Source organism: Engystomops pustulosus, chromosome 6 (genome assembly GCF_040894005.1).
Source record: "Engystomops pustulosus chromosome 6, aEngPut4.maternal, whole genome shotgun sequence".
NCBI classification, from domain to species: Eukaryota; Metazoa; Chordata; class Amphibia; order Anura; family Leptodactylidae; genus Engystomops; species Engystomops pustulosus.
Window position 1 is genome coordinate 75,009,620 of NC_092416.1, and position 22,309 is coordinate 75,031,928.

The following is a 22,309-nucleotide window of genomic DNA, read 5'->3' on the forward strand; positions in this document are numbered from 1 at the left end:
AAAAAAAACGCATTTGTGCCGTTCTCTTGTGGGCTTGGATCTTACGGATTTCACTGTGCGCCCCAAATGACATGTCCACTTTATTCTTTGGGTTGGTCCGATTACGGGGATACCAAATCTATATAGGTTTTATGTTTTCATACATTTAAAAAAATTAAAACCTGTACAAAAATTTTTGGGGGGATTTTGCCATCTTCTGGCACTAATAACTTTTTTATTCTCTGGTGTACGGAGCTATGGGGGTGTAGTTTCAGTGCCATTTTCGACTTTGGGCGCGATTTTCCGTTACGGGATTAAACGCAGTGAAAAACCGTTATCATATTTTGATAGATCGGGCATTTTCGGACGCGGCGATGCCTAATGTGTTTATGATTTTTACTGTTTATTTATATCAGTTCTTGGGAAAGAGGGGTGATTTGAGTTTTTAGGGTTTTTTCTTATAATTTTTTTTTTTTTATTTTTACTATTTTTCAGACTCCCTAGGGTACTTTAACCTATCATATACTGCCATACTATAGTATATGTGTATTTTACTACTCATACATTACAATGATAGCACATTGTAATGCATGGGTTAACCCGAACTAGCCTCGGGTCTTCGTGAGACCCGGGGCTACCATGGCGACGGATCGCCGCTCCCCGATGACGCCACGGGGAGCGGCGATCCTCGAAAAGATGGCGGCGCCCATGCGCCGCCATCTTGCCAGCACCGATCGCGGGTGTTACCGGTAAGCCTTTGCTGCAATATGCAGCTAAGACTTACTGGCTATGGAGAGGGCTCAGCGCGTGAGCCCTCTCCATGCACCCGCGGCCGACCCGTGACCCGGTTAAAAAGCGTTGCCCTTATCCCTAAGGGTGTAGTCACATATTGGGGCTCATTTGCTAATGGTCTGAACGCCGCACTTTCGTGGGGTTTCCCGAATATTTCCGCTTTGCGCCAAATTGCCCCGGGTTTTTGATGCACGCGATCGGATTGTAGCGCATCGGCGCTGGCTTGCACGTGACAGAAATCAGGGGGGTGTGGCCGTCGGACAACCCGACGGATTCGGAGAAACCGCAGAATTTAAAAAACGAATTGTGTCACAAGATAAAGCTCTCCATGCACCAGGAAGAAGAAGGTGAACTCTGGCGGACCCCGGCACAGCAGCGACACATGCAGGAACTTGGACCCACGAGCTTAGTGAATCACGGCAGACCTGAATCCTCGTTGGACAATGCACCGTGGGATCGCGACAGGACCGGGTAAGTAAATGTGCCCCAGTAGCTCACACACAGAGGCATGTTGTGCAAATCAACTCACAGTTCTTTATTGGCATTCAACAGCAGGAAATGACCTAACATCAGCAGCTTGGAAAGCTGGTCGGATCCGCAGGAAGATACAATCAAGGCCATAAGTTTTGAGAATGACACAAATATGCCCTCTGGTTTGTCAGATGTTTTTATCACATACAGAAATACAAGTGCAATCATATTATGAGTAACAAAAGCTTTTATTGACAGTTAGAATGAGTTAATATTTGCAGTGTTGACCCCTCTTCTTCAGGACCTCTGCAATTCTCCCTGACAGCTCTCAATCAACTTCTGGACCAAATCCTGACTGATAGCCGTCCATTCTTGCACAATCAATGCTTGCATTTTGTCACAATTTGTTGGTTTTTGTTTCTCCACCCGTGTCTTGATGATTGACCTCAAGTTCTCAATGGGATTAAGATCTGGGGAGTTTCCAGGCCATGGACCCAAAATCTCTATGTTTTGTTCCCTGAGCCATTTAATTATCACCTTTGTTTTATGGCAAGGTGCTCCATCATGCTGGAAAAGGCATTGTTGATCACCAAACTGCTCTTGGACGGTTGGGAGAAGTTGCTCTTGGAGGACATTCTGGTACCATTCTTTATTCATGGATGTGTTTTTAGGCAAGACTGTGAGAGAGCCGATTCCCTTGGCTGAGAAGCAACTCCACACATGAATGGTTGCAGGATGCTTTACAGTTGGCATGAGACGAGACTGGTGGTATCACTCACCTTGTCTTCTCCGAACAAGATGTTTTCCCGATGTTCCAAACAATCGGAAAGGGGATTCATCAGAGAAAATGACTTTACCCCAGTCCTCAGCAGTCCACTCCCTGTACCTTTTGCAGAATATCAGTCTGTCCCTGATGTTTTTTCTGGAGAGAAGTGGCTTCTTTGCTGCCCTCCTTGACACCAGGCCTTGCTCCAAGAGTCTCCGCCTCACAGTGCGTGCAGATGCATTTGCACCTGCCTGCTGCCATTCCTGAGCAAGCTCTGCACTGCTGGTAGCCCGAAGCTGAAACATTTTTAAGAGACGGTCATGACGCTTGCTGGTCCTTCTTGGGCGCCCTGGAGCCTTTTTGGCAACAATGGAACCTCTCTCCTTGAATTCCTTGATGATGCGATAGATTGTTGACTGAGGTGCAATCTTTCTAGGTGTGATACTCTTCCCTGTTAGGCCAGTATTGTGCAGTGCATTTGATGACTGCACATGTTTCTTTAGAGATAACCATGGTTAACAGAAGAGAACCAACGATGCCAAGCACCAGCCTCCTTTTAAAGTGTCCAATCTGTCATGATTAAGAATCACACCATTGATCTCCAGCCCTGTCCTCATCAACACCCACACCTGTGTTACTGGAGCAATTACTGAAACGATGTTAGCTGCTCCTTTTAAGGCAGGCCTGCAATGAAGTTAAAATGTGTTTTGGGGGAAAAAGTTCATTTTCTTGGCAAATATTGACTTTGCAATCAATTGATGTTAAGCTGATCACTCTTTATATCATTCTGGAGTATATGCAAATTGCCATTATAAAATCTGATGCAGTAGACTTAAATTATCATTTGTATCATTCTCAAAACTTATGGCCATGACTGTATGCTCACAGCCTGGTTAATAGAGTCAGGCTGGGCTGGTAAAGGTGGAGCTGAGTCCATGTGGTAGACCTCTGCTTCGGGGCTTAGTCTCCTGACTGCCCAAGGTGTCAGACAGCAGGCCTGAGATACCCTGGTCCCTGACACACTCTGCTGACTAAAACTGACTGCACTTAGGACTCTCTGGGAGTCTGGACTAAGACTGAACAATGTGCTCCCACCCACAAGGGGTTTATACTCCCCTAGTGAGGAGGCAGCTCCTTTCCAACCAGCTTCCACCTTGCTTTACAGTAAAGAACACAGCATATCATTGGATAGAGGCATTAGATATGTTTACTCTTACCCTTCCCGGCAGTGGTCCCAACTGCAATTACAAAGTATTTGTAGAGAGGTGATCGGTTTCCCTAGACAGCTCCTAACATGGAGAGAGTGCCAATCGCAACAACTACCCACCCTATGCATTAGCAGGGTTGTTGCATATGGAAATGAGCAAACATGCTCTGCAGAGCATGACTGTGCTCTGCCACTATATAATTTATTTATGCACCCAAATCTACGTGGTCCGCCTACATAGTATACAGAGAGCCTGTCATTTCACCGTCTCTAGCTTTCTGCAAATCTCGCTCATCCCACTATGCATCGCTGGTAATATTGTTCTTGCCCATTTCAGATGGACCTGGTGACTTCACCGGCTCTCTGTACACCGTGTAGGTGAACCAAGTAGGGCAGGAGGCATGAATAAATTATATAGCGACGGAGCACATTTGGCTAATTTGCATATCAAATTTCTCCTAAATGTAGCCATTGAAAATTTTAATAAAAGAAGATAAGTGCATCCAGGAACGGGATGAGGAGGTGAGTTGTAATAATCTGCCATCATCTAATCTGATGGTAGATGTCCTTTAAGACGGCTGCCTTACAAGGTTGCAATATTCTCCTTATCCCATCCTGGAAAAATTATTGCATATTCTTTAGAATTTTTAATCAACTTCCAACAAAATACTTTATCACTGGCTGTGGCTGGCTGTATCTCGGCTGAATCCAGCCCCATCATGACCACACCATATTTTTACACCCTTAGGCTGCTATGCGTATGCGTACTATACATATGCTCCAGCGCTCTCTTCTCCTCTCTCCAGCGGGTGGCTGTATGCTGGTCCATGCCGTAGCACAAGCTCTGGAGAGAGGAGGCGTGAACACTGCATAGCAAGGCATGGTGCCCGGTCATACATAAGGGAGGATATAGAGCATGCTCTATCTTTTTCCCATGCACAGTACGGTACGGTGACACACATGCCATAGGCTTTTCTAGGGACCAATATTAAATATTGGTCTCTCACATGTTGGTGTGAAAGAGGACTAAGGGTGTGAGTAGATGTGTGATTTAGTACAATGAGCAACTCCAGCAGAGTTTTGTTTACCTACCAGTACATTGTGCAGTATGTCATGGGCTGATATTTAGTCCTGCATTAAATTCCCTAGATGTGTCTTCTTGCATTTCTCAGGCTTTGATTGTTTTTTTTTTTTTCCTAGACACAAATCATTTGTCAGATTGGTGCTGGTGAATAGGTATTCCAATGCAAATAACAATTTTGAATTCGATAATTTGAGGAGAAGTCATTGTGAATACATTGTAGAGAAGTTAATAATAATCTTTATTTATACAGTGCCAACATTCTGCAGCACTTTACAAATCATAGGGGACATATACAAGTTTAATACTACATAACAGAATACAAACAGTCATATGGAACAATAGGAGTGAGGGTCCAACCATTCTTTATAAGGGAACTGTATAAGATAATTTAATAAAAATTGTGACCATCTATCAGCCAACATCTTATATACAAGGTCCATGGTAAAAAAAAAAAACTGCAGCGAAGACTGGAGCTTGGTGTATATCTGGTGTTTGCCAGATAACCAACAGGAGGAGGACATAATGTAGATCAGTAAAGAGATAGTTGACATTTCATGCAGTTAGCGAGTGTGATAGGCCTGCCTAAAGAGATGGGTTTTAAGAGCATATTTGAAACTTTGGAGGTTGGGTATTAGTCTTATAGTCCAGGGAAGGTCATTGGTGCAGCTCGGGAAAAGTGCTGGAGACGTGCATGAGAATTAAGGTGGAGATTAATCTAATATCACTGGCAGATCGAAGAGCAGGGGTTGGGCAATAGACAGATAGAGAGGTGCAGCATCATCCAGAGCTTTGTGGTTTTCCTACCAAACTATCCACAGCTTAGGGCCTAAGTTTATGATCTGTGGGGGTCTCAGTGAGGCCACGAGAACAGGGGATAGGTTGGTTTTCGAGGTATTTCCATTGGACCCCTTGTCGCTCCCAGAGATGAGCAGAGCAGACGACCACACATATCCGTGCTGCGTTATTCATCTCTATGGAGCTGACAGAGATTGCCAAGCGTGGCACTCGGTAATAGTATATGTCGTATACTGGTCAGATGGAGGCAACAACTATGCCTCCGTCTACCAGTATATGTCAATGGGCATACAAAAAACGAGATGTGAACTCCTAAGAAACACACAAACATGGTCAGTACTTGAATCACGGACTGTGCACTAGCCAGATTTTAGGAAGGGACTCTGAGGATCACAGTGATATATGAAGCAATGAGGACACACAAACTGTAATGCTAAAATGTAATAATGCTTGGTGGGGAAGCAGAGACTTCTTACATCACGATGATGCTTGGAATGGCATCCTTAGCAGTGTGTACAGTCCGTGAAATCCAGCCAGGGCACGGTGACGTGCTTCTAGCCATAGACTGAAAATAGTAGTCAAGTAGTACATCATGGTTTTAAGTGTGGGAAAAAACCCTGCTCCCCACCAACCAGTTATAATACTGATGTCTTATGTGGAGGAGTGACACTGGACCCATCTGGGGCACTTGGTCACACTTGCTGCTTTGCAGTGCAGGCCTTCAGAAAAGATGAGCTTTCCTAGAAAATGCAGCATAAAATTTGATCATTTAAGAAGAAAAATTGTAAAAAATGTTTCATTTCCACCCGCAGTTAATCCCACCCCAGTGAAACAAATATACTGTGAAACGATCTTTAAGTAACACGTCTTCTGCCTGACAGCTCCTTTCTTCATGTGCCTACAAGTTCCGTTCCACTACATCTGGACCCCTTTTCTATGCCCCAGCCAGACTTGATAGAGAATCTCAATTATGAATGGATTTTTACAGTTCATTGACATTTATTTTTGAGGGGTTGTGATCCATTTCGGCTTATAGGGTGCTCTTGGTATTGAGGGTTTTAATAGGATAGTGTTGTTTTAAAAAAGACTTGGCATAAAAATAGTTGTTGGGAAGTGAGAACAAAGGACAGAGCCGCCTCTATTCAGGAGACGCTGGCACAAGACACTGAGCAGCACTACAAGACGTGCCCAGCGTGGATAAAACATGCAAATCACTGTTGGGGCACCAAGCTTAGACCAAGATGAAGACAGAGCGAGCGGGCGACCTGCGGGCTCTCACCAGCCCATCTCTCCTTCACCTACTGTGGCTGCTGGCCGTGTACACAGGTGAGAGGCTCATACGCTGTCTGTTGCTAGATTCTAGGCTCTCGGTTTTTAGGAACTTTCAGCATAATGTTATGAATAATGTTTTGCAGTTTTGTTGAGTTTCTAGTAAAAGCTGCTGGAGCAATGCAAATAGATAGGGTTTCCATGCAGACGTTTTGGCTTACTTCTGTCAAACTGCTAAAAAGTGGTACTGACACATCAGGTGTGGGATTTTCCATCTTGGACATTTATGGCATATTCATAGGAAATAATGTAGGGTAGTTTAAAGATGCGAGTACAACCTCACCAACCCACATGCATGCATCTTTTTATTTATCCTTATGGGAGTTGTGAAATACCTACTATTGGGACTATCACAGAAATGGAGATAGGCACATGTATGCAGCCATATCTCTAGCCAATGCAGCAGGTGATCCTCAACCCCCTGCCCTCAAGAAAGCTTCAGAGAATGGAATTGCATCTATGTATAGTATATTCACAGGACGTGACTAAGGCTACATACACACGACATTGTTTTTGTCCGTATTTCTACTTGTTTCTTGACACAATTAAAGTGGACCCATGCACATAAATATAGAGGAGACTGTAGAAAGCACAGGTCCTTCCTATAAAACTCTATAGGAATGTGAAAATATGGATACCATGCGCGGTCTACACTGCAGATCAGTTGCTATTTAACACAATCATGTGGCCCACAGGGGCTTGGGACAAGCTAGGTGTTTTTATTAAGAGTGAACAGTTAGGGCACGGTCATATGTTCCACTAGTGTTGCGTTCTCTGGAAACATGTATGCGATCCGGCCAAGGCCCACCCACTGTGCTCTAGCTTCGCATTATGAACGCAACACTTTACTTTTCATGTTTCTTGTTTTCATGAGATTTGGAATGAGCACCATGGGGCACATTTACACCATGGGGCACAGAAAGTGCATTGTCCAACGCTAATGCACTCTGCCGCAACTCACTAAGATCATGCGCCTGATAACCTGCATATTCGACGGAATTCCGACGGAGTTCACCTTCTTCCCGGTGCATCTAAGTGCTTGATCTTGCGACACAATTTGATCTCGCGCTCAGTCGGTTCGTCCGACGGCATGCCCCCCCCCCCCCCCCCCCATTTCTATTGCATGAAAGGCAGCACATTTGCGCCAAAATCCGATCGCGTACAACACAATCCCCTGTTGAACATCTGTCATGGCCGCGCAAAACCCGAAAACGTTGGATAGTCCGAAAGTGCGGCCACCTTCCCTTAGTAAATAAGCCCCGTGTGTTTTGCATTGTTTACCTATGAGCGTGTATATTCTTATGTAGGTACACTATGAGCAGATTTTATATACATGTTTATATTTTAATTTTCATCTTCTTTATAATACCTGAATGAAACATTTGCACCTAAACATGTCATTCTGAACTGTCCCTGCAAGGGTAAATAAGGTTGTTCCGTAAAAAAAACAGTATTCAGCCTTAAAGCAGCAGGTGGGAGAGGAGAAAGGCTAGGGGACATTGGCACTGCTTCCACTGTTGTAGTAGGACAAGTCTACCTCCAGTCTGCCTCACCAAATGTTCCAGCCACTTGATATATGGCCGTTCTGTGTATTGTTTTCAAACGTGTTGACTTTATTGGACGCAGGCCTAGATTTCTGCCAAACAAATGTCCTGAACTGAGGCAACTCTGTATAGGCGACAGCCACTAGAATGTAAATTGTAAGTTCTCAGTGGCTCTTTTTGCATTTCACCCTAGTCTACATTTACAGTTCAGTGCTGCAGGCAGGACTCCAAGCATCATAGTTATACATGATGCAAGGAGTCCCTGCTTCCCCATAGAACAACAGTGCTGTATGGCTTTTTGTCCGGAGGATTTTTTTGCCACAACTTTCATTGTATTTAACACTATCTCCAGCATAGTGATCGGTCTGGGATTCCTTAATTGGGCAAGTTTGAGTGTTTTTAGCCTTACAACAATCTTCCCACAACCATCAAATGCCAAGTACCAATCAATTAGTTTGCCACATTTTAAAATGAACTTGCCATGAGGATTTAGACCTAAAAGTTGTCACCAAACTGTCACGCAGGATAAATATACACAAAATATCTGTTAGGAGTTATAGAGAAGAGCTATGCTGGCTTGACCCCCTTCTGGCTTGAATGTCCCGGAGGACCAGTACATCATCATAAACTACCTTTGGCAAGGAAGTTGTACTGCTCCCCTGTGTGGCTTTTCATCTCTTAGTGGAAACCATTCTCCAGGGCTCTGCACAGGCCCTTGCCACAATCTACCAACCTCCGGTCCCCACTTGTCTCCAGTGGCCTCCAACAGATCCCATACCACAGATGAACCAGCCTCTCACCATATAATCAAATCCTTGCACCTGCTAAGACTAAATCTAAGAAAAAATTCCAGAAGGAAAGAATGCAAAGCACCATTAAAACCTGACTTCAAGCTCAAGTTCACTCCTTAGAGAAATCCCGAATTTGGCAGCTGAAATGTTGCTTTTCTATGTTGAGTGACTAAAAACCCATTTTTTGTGATTTTCACAAGTGCTTCTTTTTCCTATGGAAGTGTTGCTATACAATATGTGTGTATTCAGATGGTGAAGTTAAAACGGAGTTCTGTTTTGGTGCATTTTATTATTTTACAGGTAACTTGTAATAAAGATGCGTTCCTCCTATAAAGTAAAAAAAAAAAATGCTACCCAAAGAAGGAAAAAGCAACTATTTACCAAAAGTACATACATACCCTGTTTCCCCTTAAATAAGACATCCCCCGAAAATAAGACCTAGAACAATTTTGTTCAGGCTTAGAAATATAAGGCCTCCCCTGAAAATAAGACCTAGCGGCAGTCATTGCCATTACGTTAGTACAGGCGGTCCCTTAAGAACACCTGACTTACAGACAACCCCTAGTTACAAACGGACCTCTGGATGTTGGTCATTTACTGTACTTTAGTCCTAGGCTACAATAAACAGCTATAACAGTTATCACAGGCGTCTGTAATGAAGTTTTATTGTTAATCCTGGTTCTTATGACAACCCAATATTTTTAAAATCCAACTGTCACAGAGACCAAAAAAAATTTTGGCTGGAGCTACAATTATAAAATATACAGTTCCAACTTACATACAAATTCAACTTAAGAACAAACCTACAGACCCTATCTTGTATGTAACCCGGGGACTGCCTGTATTAGGAAATCTTTTAGATGCTGCAGAAGGTTGTGACATGGGGAAGAATTTATAGAAGTAAATCCCTGGCTGTTGTGCTGGAAATGTGATACCAGCAGCCACCAGAATAAGAAGGGTCGTTAATGGAAGGTGCTTTTACTAAACATGAGAGATTGAGGCCAGTGATTCTAATAGAAATAGAGTCACAAAAAATACAGCAGGAAATTCAGAGTTTGGAGAGTTACAAGGAAGTTAGAGAAGTTGATTTTTTTGTTCAATGATAAATGTAAATTCTTGTTCATGAAAAAATAAGACATCCCCTGAAAATAAGACCTAGTGCCTCTTTAGGAGCAAAAATTAATATAAGAGAATGGGGGTCATTTACTAAGGGCCTGAATAGCTTTTTTTTTCGTCGGGTTTCCCGAATTTTTCCGATTTGCGCCAAATTGCCCCAGGTTTTTGATACACGCGCTCGGATTGTGGCGCATCAGCGCCGGCATGCACGCGACGGAAATCGTGGGGGGGGGGGGCCGAGGGATCTGGAAAAACCGTGGAATTTTTTTTAAAAAAAGTGTTGCCTGACAGGCACTTACCTGCACCCAGCAACGGATAATGAACTCCAGTGAACTATGACGAACTTCAGCGCAGCAGCGACACCAAGTGGACATCGGGCGCACTACCTTAGTGAACCGCCAGAAGACCCAAATCCTCGACAGAGAACACGCCGCTGGATCGCGAATGGACCGGGTAAGTAAATTTGCCCCATTGTCTTATTTTCGGGGGGGGGGGGGGGCAGGGTAGTAATCCACATGTAAGGGTAGAGAGTAAACCCTCCTACAAGTGCACTGCTCAGCAGTCAGCATATGATAGGGTTCCATAGGCTTTGTTACAGCATCTCATAATTTTTATGGACCCATATTGGATTAGTAACACCCAATCCATGACTGTCAACATGTCTCCCATCTGCCCCAGATCGGGTGAAATAGCCTTAGATTCCTGGACCTGGAAACCAGCTGCATCGCCACTATTCTGCATTCATCTACAACATGTTTAACACATGAGAAACTTAGCTGTTGCGTCATACTTGTCATACTTGATAGGTTACGATCCACACAATAGGCTTGGATACAATATGAGACAATATCGCACAGGGCCGGCTAAGGTTGGTGGGGGCCCCTGGGTGCAAAACATGGTGGGTAGCCCCCATTGAATGTAGTCCAGACAGGGAACAGCAATCGCTATATACCACCCCCCAGCAATAACTATATACGGCCTCCCCAGTATTCACTATATACAGCCCCCAGTATTCACTATATACAGCTCCCCCAGCAATCGTTATATAATGCTCCCTCAGCAACCACTATATACAGCTCCCCCAGCAATCACTGTATACGGCTCCCCCAGCAACCACGATATACAGCCCCCAGTAACGACTATATACAGCTTCCCCTGCAATTACTGTATACAGCTCCCCCAGCAACCACTATATACAGCTCCCCCAGCAATCAATATATACAGCTCCCCCTGCAATCAACTATATACAACTCTCCCAGCAATCACTGTATATAGCTCCTCCAGCAATCACTGTATATAGCTCCTCCAATCACTGTATATAGCCCCCCGGCAATCACTATATACAGCTACTCCAGCAATCACTATATACAGATCCCCCCAAAATCACTGTAAACAGCTCCCCCAGCAATCACTGTATACAGCCCCCCAGCAATCACTATATACAGCTCCCCCAGCAATCACTATATACAGCTCCCCCAGCAATCACTATATACAGCTACCCCAGCAATCACTATATACAGCATCCCCAGCAACCACTGTATACAGCTCCCAGTAATAAATATATACAGCTCCCTATGTATAAAGTTATTATAGGGGGCTGTATATAGCTATTATTGGGGGACTGTGTATAGTTATTATAGGGAGTCTGTATATAGTTATTAGACTCCCTATAATAACATATACACCCCCTATAATAGCTATATACAGGCCCCCTATAACTATATACAGCCTCCCTACAGCTATATACAGTGCCCCTACAATAACTATATACCACGCCCTATAATAACTATATACAGTCCTTCTATAATAACTATATACACCCCCTTATAATAACAATATACAACCCGCTATAATAACTATATAAAGCCTCCCTATAATAAATATACACAATCCCCCTATCATAACTCTATACAGTCCTAGGTAAAATAATAAAACTGTACTCACCTTCCATCGTTCCCCCGATGCGCGCTGTCCTCATCTTCCCTCGCGGTGTCAGGTGGATATCGGATGTAAACAAAGATGGCGGCGCCCGGGTTACAGGCGGCACCGTGATGTCACGGCGCCATGTCACACTATGCACCATCTTTGTTTAAATCCGATCGTCTATGGCAGAGCAGGGAACTTATTGTTCCCTCGCTCTGCCATAGATTAAAGTCAGGCACATCGGCTGGATTCAGCCCGCCGCCAAATAAACTGTTGGCAAATCGCCCACATTTGGTGGAGGCCCCTATAAGGGCAAAGTGGTGGGGGCCCCGGGGAGCGTGCCCCGGGAGCCCCCTATCATCCGACCCTGAGCAGTGGTGTGTGTGTGGTTAGGTACAGAGGAATCAGGAAGTGTCTGCTCTGTACCATGTGACTGCTCATCTAGTCCACACCCACAGATCTGAATCTTAAAGGGGTATTCCCACGAAGACAAGTTTCTTATATGTACTCAGGATAACAAAATAACACCTTCTCTAATTCACTGTTATTGAATACAAAAATACAGCATTTCAAGTCCAAACTGTGTCTTCCAGTCCTGGTGTACACAATTTCAGTTCCCCCTAGACACTTCTGACTTAGGGTCCGATGGCCACCATCTTAAATTTCTGTGTGACAGCCGTGCTGCTGAGTTTCTTTGTCTTTCTGCTCAGAGCCTGTAGCCATGCCCCCTGGCACTCCTAGCATGGAGCTCACATCGATACACAGACACTCCCTCACTTCCTGCCAGCAAAGACATCGTGAGCAGAGGGAAGTTACAAACTAGAAGGAGATAAGTGATCCGGGGGAAGGGGTAGCGATGCTGGCAGTGTAAAAACCTTTCAGCTTTTGTGTAACAGGCATCATGCATCTGATCATCTCTGATCTCTCATCTCTTTCTGTTTGTCAGTGTGAAAGTCAGATGAAAGTGTATATGCACCTTGTACCCTGATAATCTAACCATATTGTCACCCCACAGAACTAGATAGATGATAATGTGTCTGGTTGGAGAGTTCCCATCCAGACCCTGAAATTTTGCACTGAGCAGCCTAGGGAGTGATAAGAGCTAAAACAGCAATAAAACCGAGTAACATTGTAAAGTAAGCAGTTAAAATTATCTTTATTGCATAAAAAAAACTAGGGTATTGAAATGTGAGAATGTTCTTTTGTGGGAAACCCCTTTAAGTCTGTTACATACAAACGTGTGCAGCCTGTGTATATATGCCGTTTGGTGGCACGATCCCACAAACTACTCACAGAACAGTGGAGGGGAGGTCGCTGCATTACATAGAAATATAATCCAGCCGTGTCGGAACTGTATTGACTATTACAGTTCCAGCACAGCCATTCGGCAGGTAGAGAGAACGTCCCTACATTATATTTCTATGTAGTGCAGGAACTCCCATCCACTGCTCTTTGTGCAGCACGTGAGATTGTGCCACCTTACGGCACGTATACACGGGCTGCACACGTTCATGTGTAACAGGCCTTACACTGTGCTGATGAAGGAATAAAAGCAAAATCATAAAGAAAAATCTAGTAAAATTGCAAAGTGGTTGAACGTTATCTTAATCATGTTAGGTTCAATAGGGTATTAAGATTTGAGAACTTTTCTTTAGCGGGCAAAGCCCTTTAAGCTGCTCCATTACAGGAATAGAATAATAGAATACAATAATAAATGAGATAACCCAGTAAAACACTTTAATATACACCTTCAGCTGCAGCACAACTCTTTTCCTATGTTCTCTGAACCACCGAATCTCTAGCACAAGAACATAACACGAGGGATCATCCTGTACTTATTGTTTTTTTATTTATATAGCACCATCGTATTCTGTAGCACTTTACAAATCCTAGGGGGCATATGCAAATAAAATACTACATTACAGGGTACAAACAGTCATATGGAACCCTACTAATCCGCTGTCCATCTCTGCTTAGCTGGCACGTTCATTTATTTAGTTTCTCTGTGTTAATAACATTTATGACACTTTTCTTCTAGAATTTAGTGATCTTTCTTGCTACAACCTTTGTTTGTTATACTTTGAAAAAACTCCATCCTCTCATGTGTCCTGTTTCTTCTGTAAATTGATTTATGATCTGAATCTGGCCTCTCCCTTCTTCTTTAAATGTAGTTGTACTTAGGCTGCAAGTTTTCTAAGCCAAAGGGTTCATTCACATGGCAAATTTGCGGCCGCATGTACGTCCCCATAGACCACAATAGCGTCACGGCGGCGATACGGTGCCACACACGTATGGCACCGATCCAGTCCACACACCGCAAAAAGATAGAGCATGCTCTATCTTTCTGTGAGTGTGTGGCCGTGCACCGCTGTTTTCTATGGAGGGAGGCGGGGCCACCTCCTCCGCACGGCAGGCCTACCGCGTGTGAATGCACCCAAAGTATGATAGGAATGATAATGTTATTATAATAAGGCAATAACAGAATGGAAAGGGCAAATGAAAGGTAAGATTGCAAAGAAAAACAAACAAATCTTCTCCATCTCCATCCTCAATCATCGGTGTTAACGTTACACACTTTTATATTGGTGTACTAATATTATTGGTCTTTCTTCTTACCTACCATCCATCTCAGTGTCCTCTATCCACATCAGCTCTTCCATCCGTCCTTCACCATTGTACTCCTAACATGCACTGTATGCTTGTTCCACCTTGTTCTTCTGCAAGCTGAGAAAATCCTTTAAAGGAAACATATTTTTGTTAGGGTAACAAAGCCCCTATCGCAGAATTATAAGTTATATTAACTTATAACTCGGCACACTGCACTTGGGCACGGGCACGGCCTGTTTCCCCGTGCTAAGTTGCGCTTGTACTGGAAAGCTCAGTGACGTCAACGGCTCTCCAGCACTTTAGAATCCGGCGCCCAAGTGCAGTGCGCCGAGTTATAAGTTAATATAACTTATAATTCTGCGATAGGGGCTTTGTTCCCCTAACAAAAATATGCTCTGACACCAGCTCACCCTGAGCTGGTGCCATGTACTGTATATGTGTATAACCCTACCTGGTAGGTTTCCTTTAAGTCCCTTAACCATCTCCTTTTTCTGTCTATTCTCCTCATACTAGTGGCAGGTGATATCTCTCCTAACCCTGGTCCTACTTTCAGTTCCAAACATTCCACTACTCATAGAAACTCATGCAATCCTCATGAATATCCAGTGCATTCCTTCTTCTATCTCTCCTCTTCCTACAGCTCCTTTCATATGAGCCCTCTAGAATTCCTGCTCTGTGTGCAATAAACTTGAATCCATTCATGATGTTTTTTTCTAAGTTGTTTGACCTGCTGGTTATCACTGAAACATGGATCCAGCAGGATGACACTGCATCGCCTGCTGCTTTGTGCTTTTGTGGCTTGCAATTCTCTCACTCATCCAGACCTGACAATAGGCAGGGAGGAGAGGTAGGCATACTCCTCTCCCCACAGTGAACCTTCCAGGTCATTACTCCTGTACCCTCTCTTATCTTCCTGCTTTTGAGGTCTACACCCTCAGGATATTTCACTAATTCTCCATTCGTTTGGCTGTAATATATCGTCCTCCTGGTTCACCCTACCAGTTTCTTGATCATTTTGATTCTTGATTCTTCTCCTCATTTTCTATTCTGTGATATTCCAACGCTTATCATGGAAGACAAATATGAATTAGCATTTCTATTAACACCCCCATTTCCCCTTGGCCTCTCAACTTTTATCACTAATTTCCTCTTTAGGACACTCACAATTCTCTTATTCTCCTACTCACCATGAGGGAAACATCTAGACCTTTGCTCAACCTTCTTCAGTCTCTGACTTCACTAATAGCAGCTTTCCACTTTAGACGATAACCATCTCTCTCTTTCACTGTTAATAGTTCTTCTCCTTAACAGAACCTGCCCAACTATCGCATGTCCCAGAACCCATGTGCCATTGATACTCATTTGCGGTCATCACTGTCCCCCATCTCCTGTCCTAACCATGTTGCTAACCATTATAATAACAACCTCAAAAGTGCCCTGGATGAGGTGGCACCTCCCTCAGTCCTAACATTTCAACACAGCCGTCGGCAACCTTGGCACACGCCCCAAACCCGTCAGTTTGGCAGTGCTCCAGGAGTGCCGAACGTCTGTGGAGAAAATTGCGCACATCCGCAGACTTTCTGTATTAAAAATTCATGCTTAGAACCTATAACACCGCCCTCCATCCAGTCAGTTTTTAGCGGGTAACACCGCGCTCCATGGGTGTGGGAAGGTGATGTTTTTGAATGAGGGCCTTTCTGGATTGTGTGGATGGGAATCTCAGAGGTGTAGTTTGACAATAGCTGCTGCGTCCTCTGGTTAACAGGGAGGAAACCCTGAAAGTAACAGATAATTTTCTGGAAGGAGTAACCAGTAGTCGGTCGCGCTGCTAATGGCAGAGGTAGGTCTGATTGATTAACAGTGATACAAGTAAATTTGTATAATAAATAATGAGCATTTATTGTCACAACTGGTTTACATAAAAGACTGGATTAAACAGGTAGGACAACGTGTTTCGGGGCGGATTTACCCCTTCTTCAGGTCCATAGGCTTCTTTTTATATTTGAGGGGAAGCACATGGGATGTTCCATATGTAAACAATATTGACACTTCAAAGCTGAGCGCTGGGGAAAAAGACCAGTATTTAGCACGCTGTTTGTTGCTGAGGTCTCTGTTATGTTGGTATGAGGTCTGTACTGTCTGGCAGCAGCGTTGAAAGTGATCCCCCACAATGTCATCCTATGCACGTGCATAGGGTGATACAGCTAATACCCTGCAGATTGCTTGTTCATGTCCCCTAGTAAAAAAGTGTAAAAATAAGCCCCATAAAAATATAAAGAGACATATAATGCAAAAAAAGTCTAAGGCCCCTTCCACACTTGCGTTTTTCACGCGCGTGTTCTGCGCTTTCTTTTGACACGCAGAACTTGCATTGCACCCTGACCCTTTGTAATCACACAAAAGCGCCCATACGAAAAACGCACCATACAAGAGCCTGAGCAGGGTCAGACTGGGGGACCAGGGGCCCACCATCGAAATTGATTTTGAGGGCTCACATACTGCTACACTGAGAATTTGTACATTTTTTTGAAAAACACATTAATTTAGCTAAAAAAAATTTACTTTCAAAATTGCATCTGATTTTTTTTTAACCCCCGTAAAACAATTAAAGGGTTAACAAACTTCATAAAAGTTGTTTTACAACATTCAAAACCCTATAACATCCTACAAAAAAGAGAGTATGCATAAAAACCATGTCCACATAAAGTAGACATTCGGTGAATGCTAGTTATTACCTTTTTTTTGCGGTTATGACTATGTGTGGAAAAAGTAGAACATTTTGAAGTTCGAAAATCAAGAATTTTTCCAAATTTTCACCAAATATCTGATTTTCTCATAAATAAATGCAAAACATACCACCACAGTTTTTCAACTAACATGAAGTACAAAGTGTTATGAGAAAGCAATTTTAAAATCACTTGTATATGTTAAAGCGTTTCAAAGTTATAACCATTTATAGTGACACCAGGGCCGGCGCTATGGGTAGGCAAAGTGGGCAATTCCCCAGGGCCCCATGAAAGAGGAGAATCTCTTCTTTCAAATGAATCTTGAACCGTGTTTCTAGGTGCCCTGGATCCAAAGATATTCAGGTTTAAAGTGAGAATATCAGGTGCCATTTTTATATATAAAAACCACTCCTGATGGCAGTTTAACAGTTAATATCTCTGTTTTCCTGACACTTAGAAACACATATTTTACTTCATATAAAAGATAAGACTCTCTTCTTTCATATGAAAGTAGAAGTGAGGTTCTATGTGTCACAGAGCCAGAGATATAGCCCCCTGAAGTGTACCCCGCTCCCCCTTTCCATCAGGATACAGGGAGAATTTGCACACCGTCCTCCATTACACCTATGTTAGGACATTCTCACTCAAATTCTTATGAATCACGGAGGGTTCTGTTATTGTGTGGCTAATACATTGGCGTAAATCTAAAAGTGACTTTTATTATCTCATTAGCTTGGTTTATGGATATATAGTTATTTATTTGGGTTACCTGAAAAAGGCTCCAAGTGATCCGAAACGTTGCTGTACTTTGCTGTACCTTAAAAACATGGAATAAAGGAAACCACTTGCTACACGTTATACTGGATGTCCCAGAGTGCTGCCTACTTTCTCCTACTCTATTACTGAAGGACCTGAGGCCCGGTCCTAGTGTGCCTGCACCCACTGCTACCTTCGCTTTTTTTGTGTGCTGTTTACAATTTCCTTACAATTTCCCGGAGGAAACCCACACAAACACAGAGAGAACATACAAATTCTCTGCAGATGTTGACCAGAGCTGCAAGGCTGTAGTGCTAACCACTGAGCCACCGTTCTGCCCATCAATCTCTCTCATCTATCTATCTCCTATAAAATTCTCCCATATTACAGTTTGTTTCACCATACTAAATGGAGCCTCTTGCTGACTGTGACTGGTCATAAAATAGTTTTATTTTGGGGCCCCACTTTTAGTTTTGCCCAGGGCCCCACTGTGACTAGAACCGGCCCTGTGTGACACAGGGCATATTTGAAAAAAATTTGCCATGTCAGGAAAGTGAAAAGTGGCTTCAGCGTTAAGGAGTTAAAACTTCTTGATAACTTCTGCAGGAGTTTCTTTTTATTGATGGAGACTCTCACAGACTATGGATCAGAGCTCTTTGCTGAAGTACTTTAAGGCATTTAATGCTTTCCTTGTAAATCATATTTTGCTTAAAGGGGTATACATACATTTTATACTATAGATTTATAAGTGTCTGAACGAAAAACTAGTTGCTCTTTGCAACCAATCAGAGCTCAGCTTTCATTTCCCCAGAGCAGCTTATAAAATTAATCTTAGCTATGATTGGTTGAAACGAGCAAGTAGACCAGTTTTGCTCTCAGACTTTTTTGATACATCTCCCCTACGATTATCATGACCTGATGTCATAACAGCAGCGCTAGAAGCTGAATGGTGAAGCTGGAGCAAACGACTATACAGGACAGATAATAAATATACCAGCTTGTATAGCAATAGTATATATATATTAGTTGCATAATTATTAACGGTTTACATGTAAATATTTTTAAAATGAATAGCTTTTATTATTTTTGCATCTACATAATGTCTATCTATCAGAAATAAATGACACAAGAAATAAACACCATGACACAGTATAGTAAGTTAAATAATGTGACATTTTATTATAAATATATATTTTTTAATGTTATTGGTTGTTACCTCCTGTCACTCACAGAGAGGGTACAGCGGCGCTTAGGACAGGAAAAAACCCCTGTGGAGGAAACCTGCAGGGAAACCATGGCCGCTGTACTGCCCTTCCTCTGGGCATACTAAGGGAGGTAACGCTATAACATTTCTGTATGTACCTACCTACAGTGACTGCATGTGGCTACCTATGTGATTGAGGTGCTGAATGTTATGTGCTGTGAGTAAGTTTCTGGGCCTTACCAATGGACAGATGGCTTCATCCATGTTGCTTTTCTGGTCTTCTCCTCCATGATGATCTTGCAGCTGTCATCAAACATCCTGGCAGAGGTAGGTATAGATGATTCAGGCTTTCTTGCAGACCCCACGCTTGCATTGCTGAACATGATGACAGATGGGAAGCCATAGCTCTCTAATCTTCCCTGGGTGATGGAACAGCCGGGCTAGGGTGGATTGGTCATATTGGTCTTTCTCTTGTCCACGCCCAATGTGTGGGGTCCTCGGCCATTATCTGATGACAGGTGTCCAGGTCTACCCAAGCTTTGAAGCCAATTCTCTTGAACAGCAGGTCACGATAATGGAGAAAATGCTCTATCTTCAGAAACCAGAATCCTTCCAAGGCCCAGAAAAGGATCTCAGTGCGAATGTCTGAATCTTGCTCTTCAAATTGACTGGCTAGGTAGAGTGCTGGGAAGAAGTAGTTTCTGTAGTGTTTAGTTGGAAGACTTGCTCTTCTGAAATACTCACAGACCGTTGCCAGGAGGTACTTGTCTGAAGAGGTCCTGCTGCTGTCACTGGAAAGGAACTGTATGATGTATTCATTCTCCAGGAGATTGAGGAAGTCCGCCATCTCTTCCTTCTGTTGTGCCAGGTCTATCTTCTTCTTTTTTGGGGAAGGCTCCTGGTGTTCTGGTGTTGTACTCGCCCGTCTCTTCCTCTTCAAGTGTTTTCTTGTGTCTTCATTCGATGTGGGCTGTAGATATTTGTAATTATCCTCCAGGTGTTTGAGGAAGACCGCCATCTTTTTGTCCTGCTGTGCCAGGTCTATCTTCCTCCTCTTGGGGGCAGGCTCCAGGGGATCTGTTGGTGAAGTCTCCCTTCTCTTCATTTATTTTCTTCTCTTTACTTAATGTAGGTGGTTGGTCTTGTGTGGATCTGGGTTTTGGCTAAAATCAAAACTATCAAATCGCTGGATGCAGAAGAAGGAGCCTGTCTTATCACTCTGAGAGCTTTCACTGACTGGCACCAACCGACGTTTTTTTCCCCGCATTGAAGTAATGTCCTGCAATCCTATTGGCTGCTGAGTGTGGCACCTGCCACGATGACTCACACATCAGCAAGTCTTAATGAGAAATCACACTCCTTTTAATATATTGTGTGTATATGTACATATATATATATATATATATATATATATATGTGTGTGTTATAATAACATTTCCAGATACAGGTCATTCCTCATTAATATAATAAAAGAAGACTGTACATAGCAACCAGTATAAGCTTCCATACCTGGCAATTTATGGGCTTATATACAACACTTCACTCTCTACTGAGCCCAGTACATTGCACTATATAAGGTAAGATAAGATAATCCTTTATTAGTCCCACAGTGGGGAAATTCACAGCGTTACAGCAGCAGAGAGGGTACAGAGAATATTAGGGATAAATGAACAAAAAGAAAAGGGGGATAAAAAGACAAAAAAGAGACAAGCAATGATCAGCAGTTTGATGTTTAGTCTGTGGATGGGACCTGCAGGGACTGGTTAGGTGGGGGGCGCAGGTTACTTCTGTTTGGGCCTTGTTTGTTGAACAGCCTGATGGCAGCGAGGAGGAATGACTTACGATAACGCTCCCTCTCACACTTGGGGTGAAGCAGTCGGTCACTGAATGTGCTCCCCAATGCCACCACAGTCTCATGCAAGGGATGGGAGCTATTCTCCAGAATAGACTTCAACTTACCCAGTGTCCTCCTCTCAGCTACCACCTGCACTGTGTCAAGAGGACCCCCCAGGACAGAACTGGCTTTCCTAATCAGTTTGTCCAGTCTGCTCCTCTCCCTAGCTGAGATGCTGCTTCCCCAAAAGACTACACCAAAGAAGATGGCTGGTGCCACTACAGAGTTGAAGAAGGTCTTAAGAAGAGCCCCCCGCACTCCGAATGCCCTCAGCCTCCTCAGCAGGTGTAGCCGGCTCTGACCCCTCCTGTGAAGTGCGTTTATGTTCTCTGCCCACTCCAGATTATTGATGAGGAGGACACCCAAGTACTTATAGGACTTCACTGCCTCAATGTCTGTCCCATGGATAACCACCGATTGAGAAGGAGGACTGTGCTTACGAAAGTCCACCACCATCTCCTTGGTCTTCCCAGCATTAATCCTAAGGTGGTTTCGCTGGCACCAGTCCACAAATTTCTGTATCAGTTCTTTGTACTCCCTGTCGTTCTCATCTGTAATGAGGCCTACTATAGCAGAGTCATCAGAGAACTTCTGGAGGTAGCAGCTACATGAATTGTACCTGAAGTCTGCTGTGTACAATGTGAAGAGGAAGGGAGCCAGAACTGTACCTTGAGGTGCACCTGTACTACTGCCCCTTCTTCTCTTTTGCTGGGGCAGATACTGGATATATCTGATGTACTCACTGTCACCATAGATGATATAGTTGGTCTAATTTATTACAACTGTGTAAAAACCTGTGATTGTTGCTCCTAATAAGTAACCAATCAAATCTCAGTTTTTATTACTGCTTTAGTAAAGTGAAAACACATCCTATAGGTAAGAGGCTGAGCCTCAGCAGAGAAGAGATTGTGAATTCATGTAGAGTTCATTTAATCCCTAGTGAAAACATTTTTATCATTTGGATGATCCATTCATGTCCAACAACAAAATTAGAAGTATGGAAAGTATATTTATACACTGGGCTGTAATCACTTTATTGTGTCTCCTGATGTAGACAGCTTTTGTGTCACAGATCGATGACGGGTGGCAAGAAATGAAAGTCATTGTGGTATTGGGGGACTGACACCTATCCATCACTACGGCCATAGGCGGCACAAAGAAGGTGTATAAGGAAACCATTATACGTCCATACAGATCCCTACAACAAGCAGATCTCAGACTGATCCTTCCTCATACACATAATACAATAGGGAGGATACCAGCATTGGGATAGTGTCTCGCTCTATCATGGCCTTCATACTATTCCTCTTCCACTGCACCCTAAA

At 43.4% G+C, this 22,309-nt stretch overlaps 2 protein-coding genes across 2 annotated transcripts in view; one reads left to right on the plus strand and one right to left on the minus strand.

The window, feature by feature from the left end:
* Positions 1-6,264: 6,264 nt before the first annotated feature.
* HEPACAM (hepatic and glial cell adhesion molecule) overlaps positions 6,265-22,309 on the plus strand; it is a 47,726-nt gene continuing 31,681 nt past the window's right edge. The window contains exon 1 of the mRNA XM_072156609.1: positions 6,265-6,420. Within this exon, the coding sequence (XP_072012710.1) occupies positions 6,336-6,420 (85 nt within the window). The 5' untranslated portion in view covers positions 6,265-6,335. The remainder of the gene's footprint in view (positions 6,421-22,309) is intronic.
* Positions 19,041-20,342, minus strand: LOC140065785 (speedy protein 1-A-like). Its single transcript, XM_072113360.1, has one exon. It carries the CDS (start codon positions 20,193-20,195, stop codon positions 19,545-19,547), a length of 651 nt encoding a protein of 216 aa, XP_071969461.1. The 5' UTR covers positions 20,196-20,342; the 3' UTR covers positions 19,041-19,544.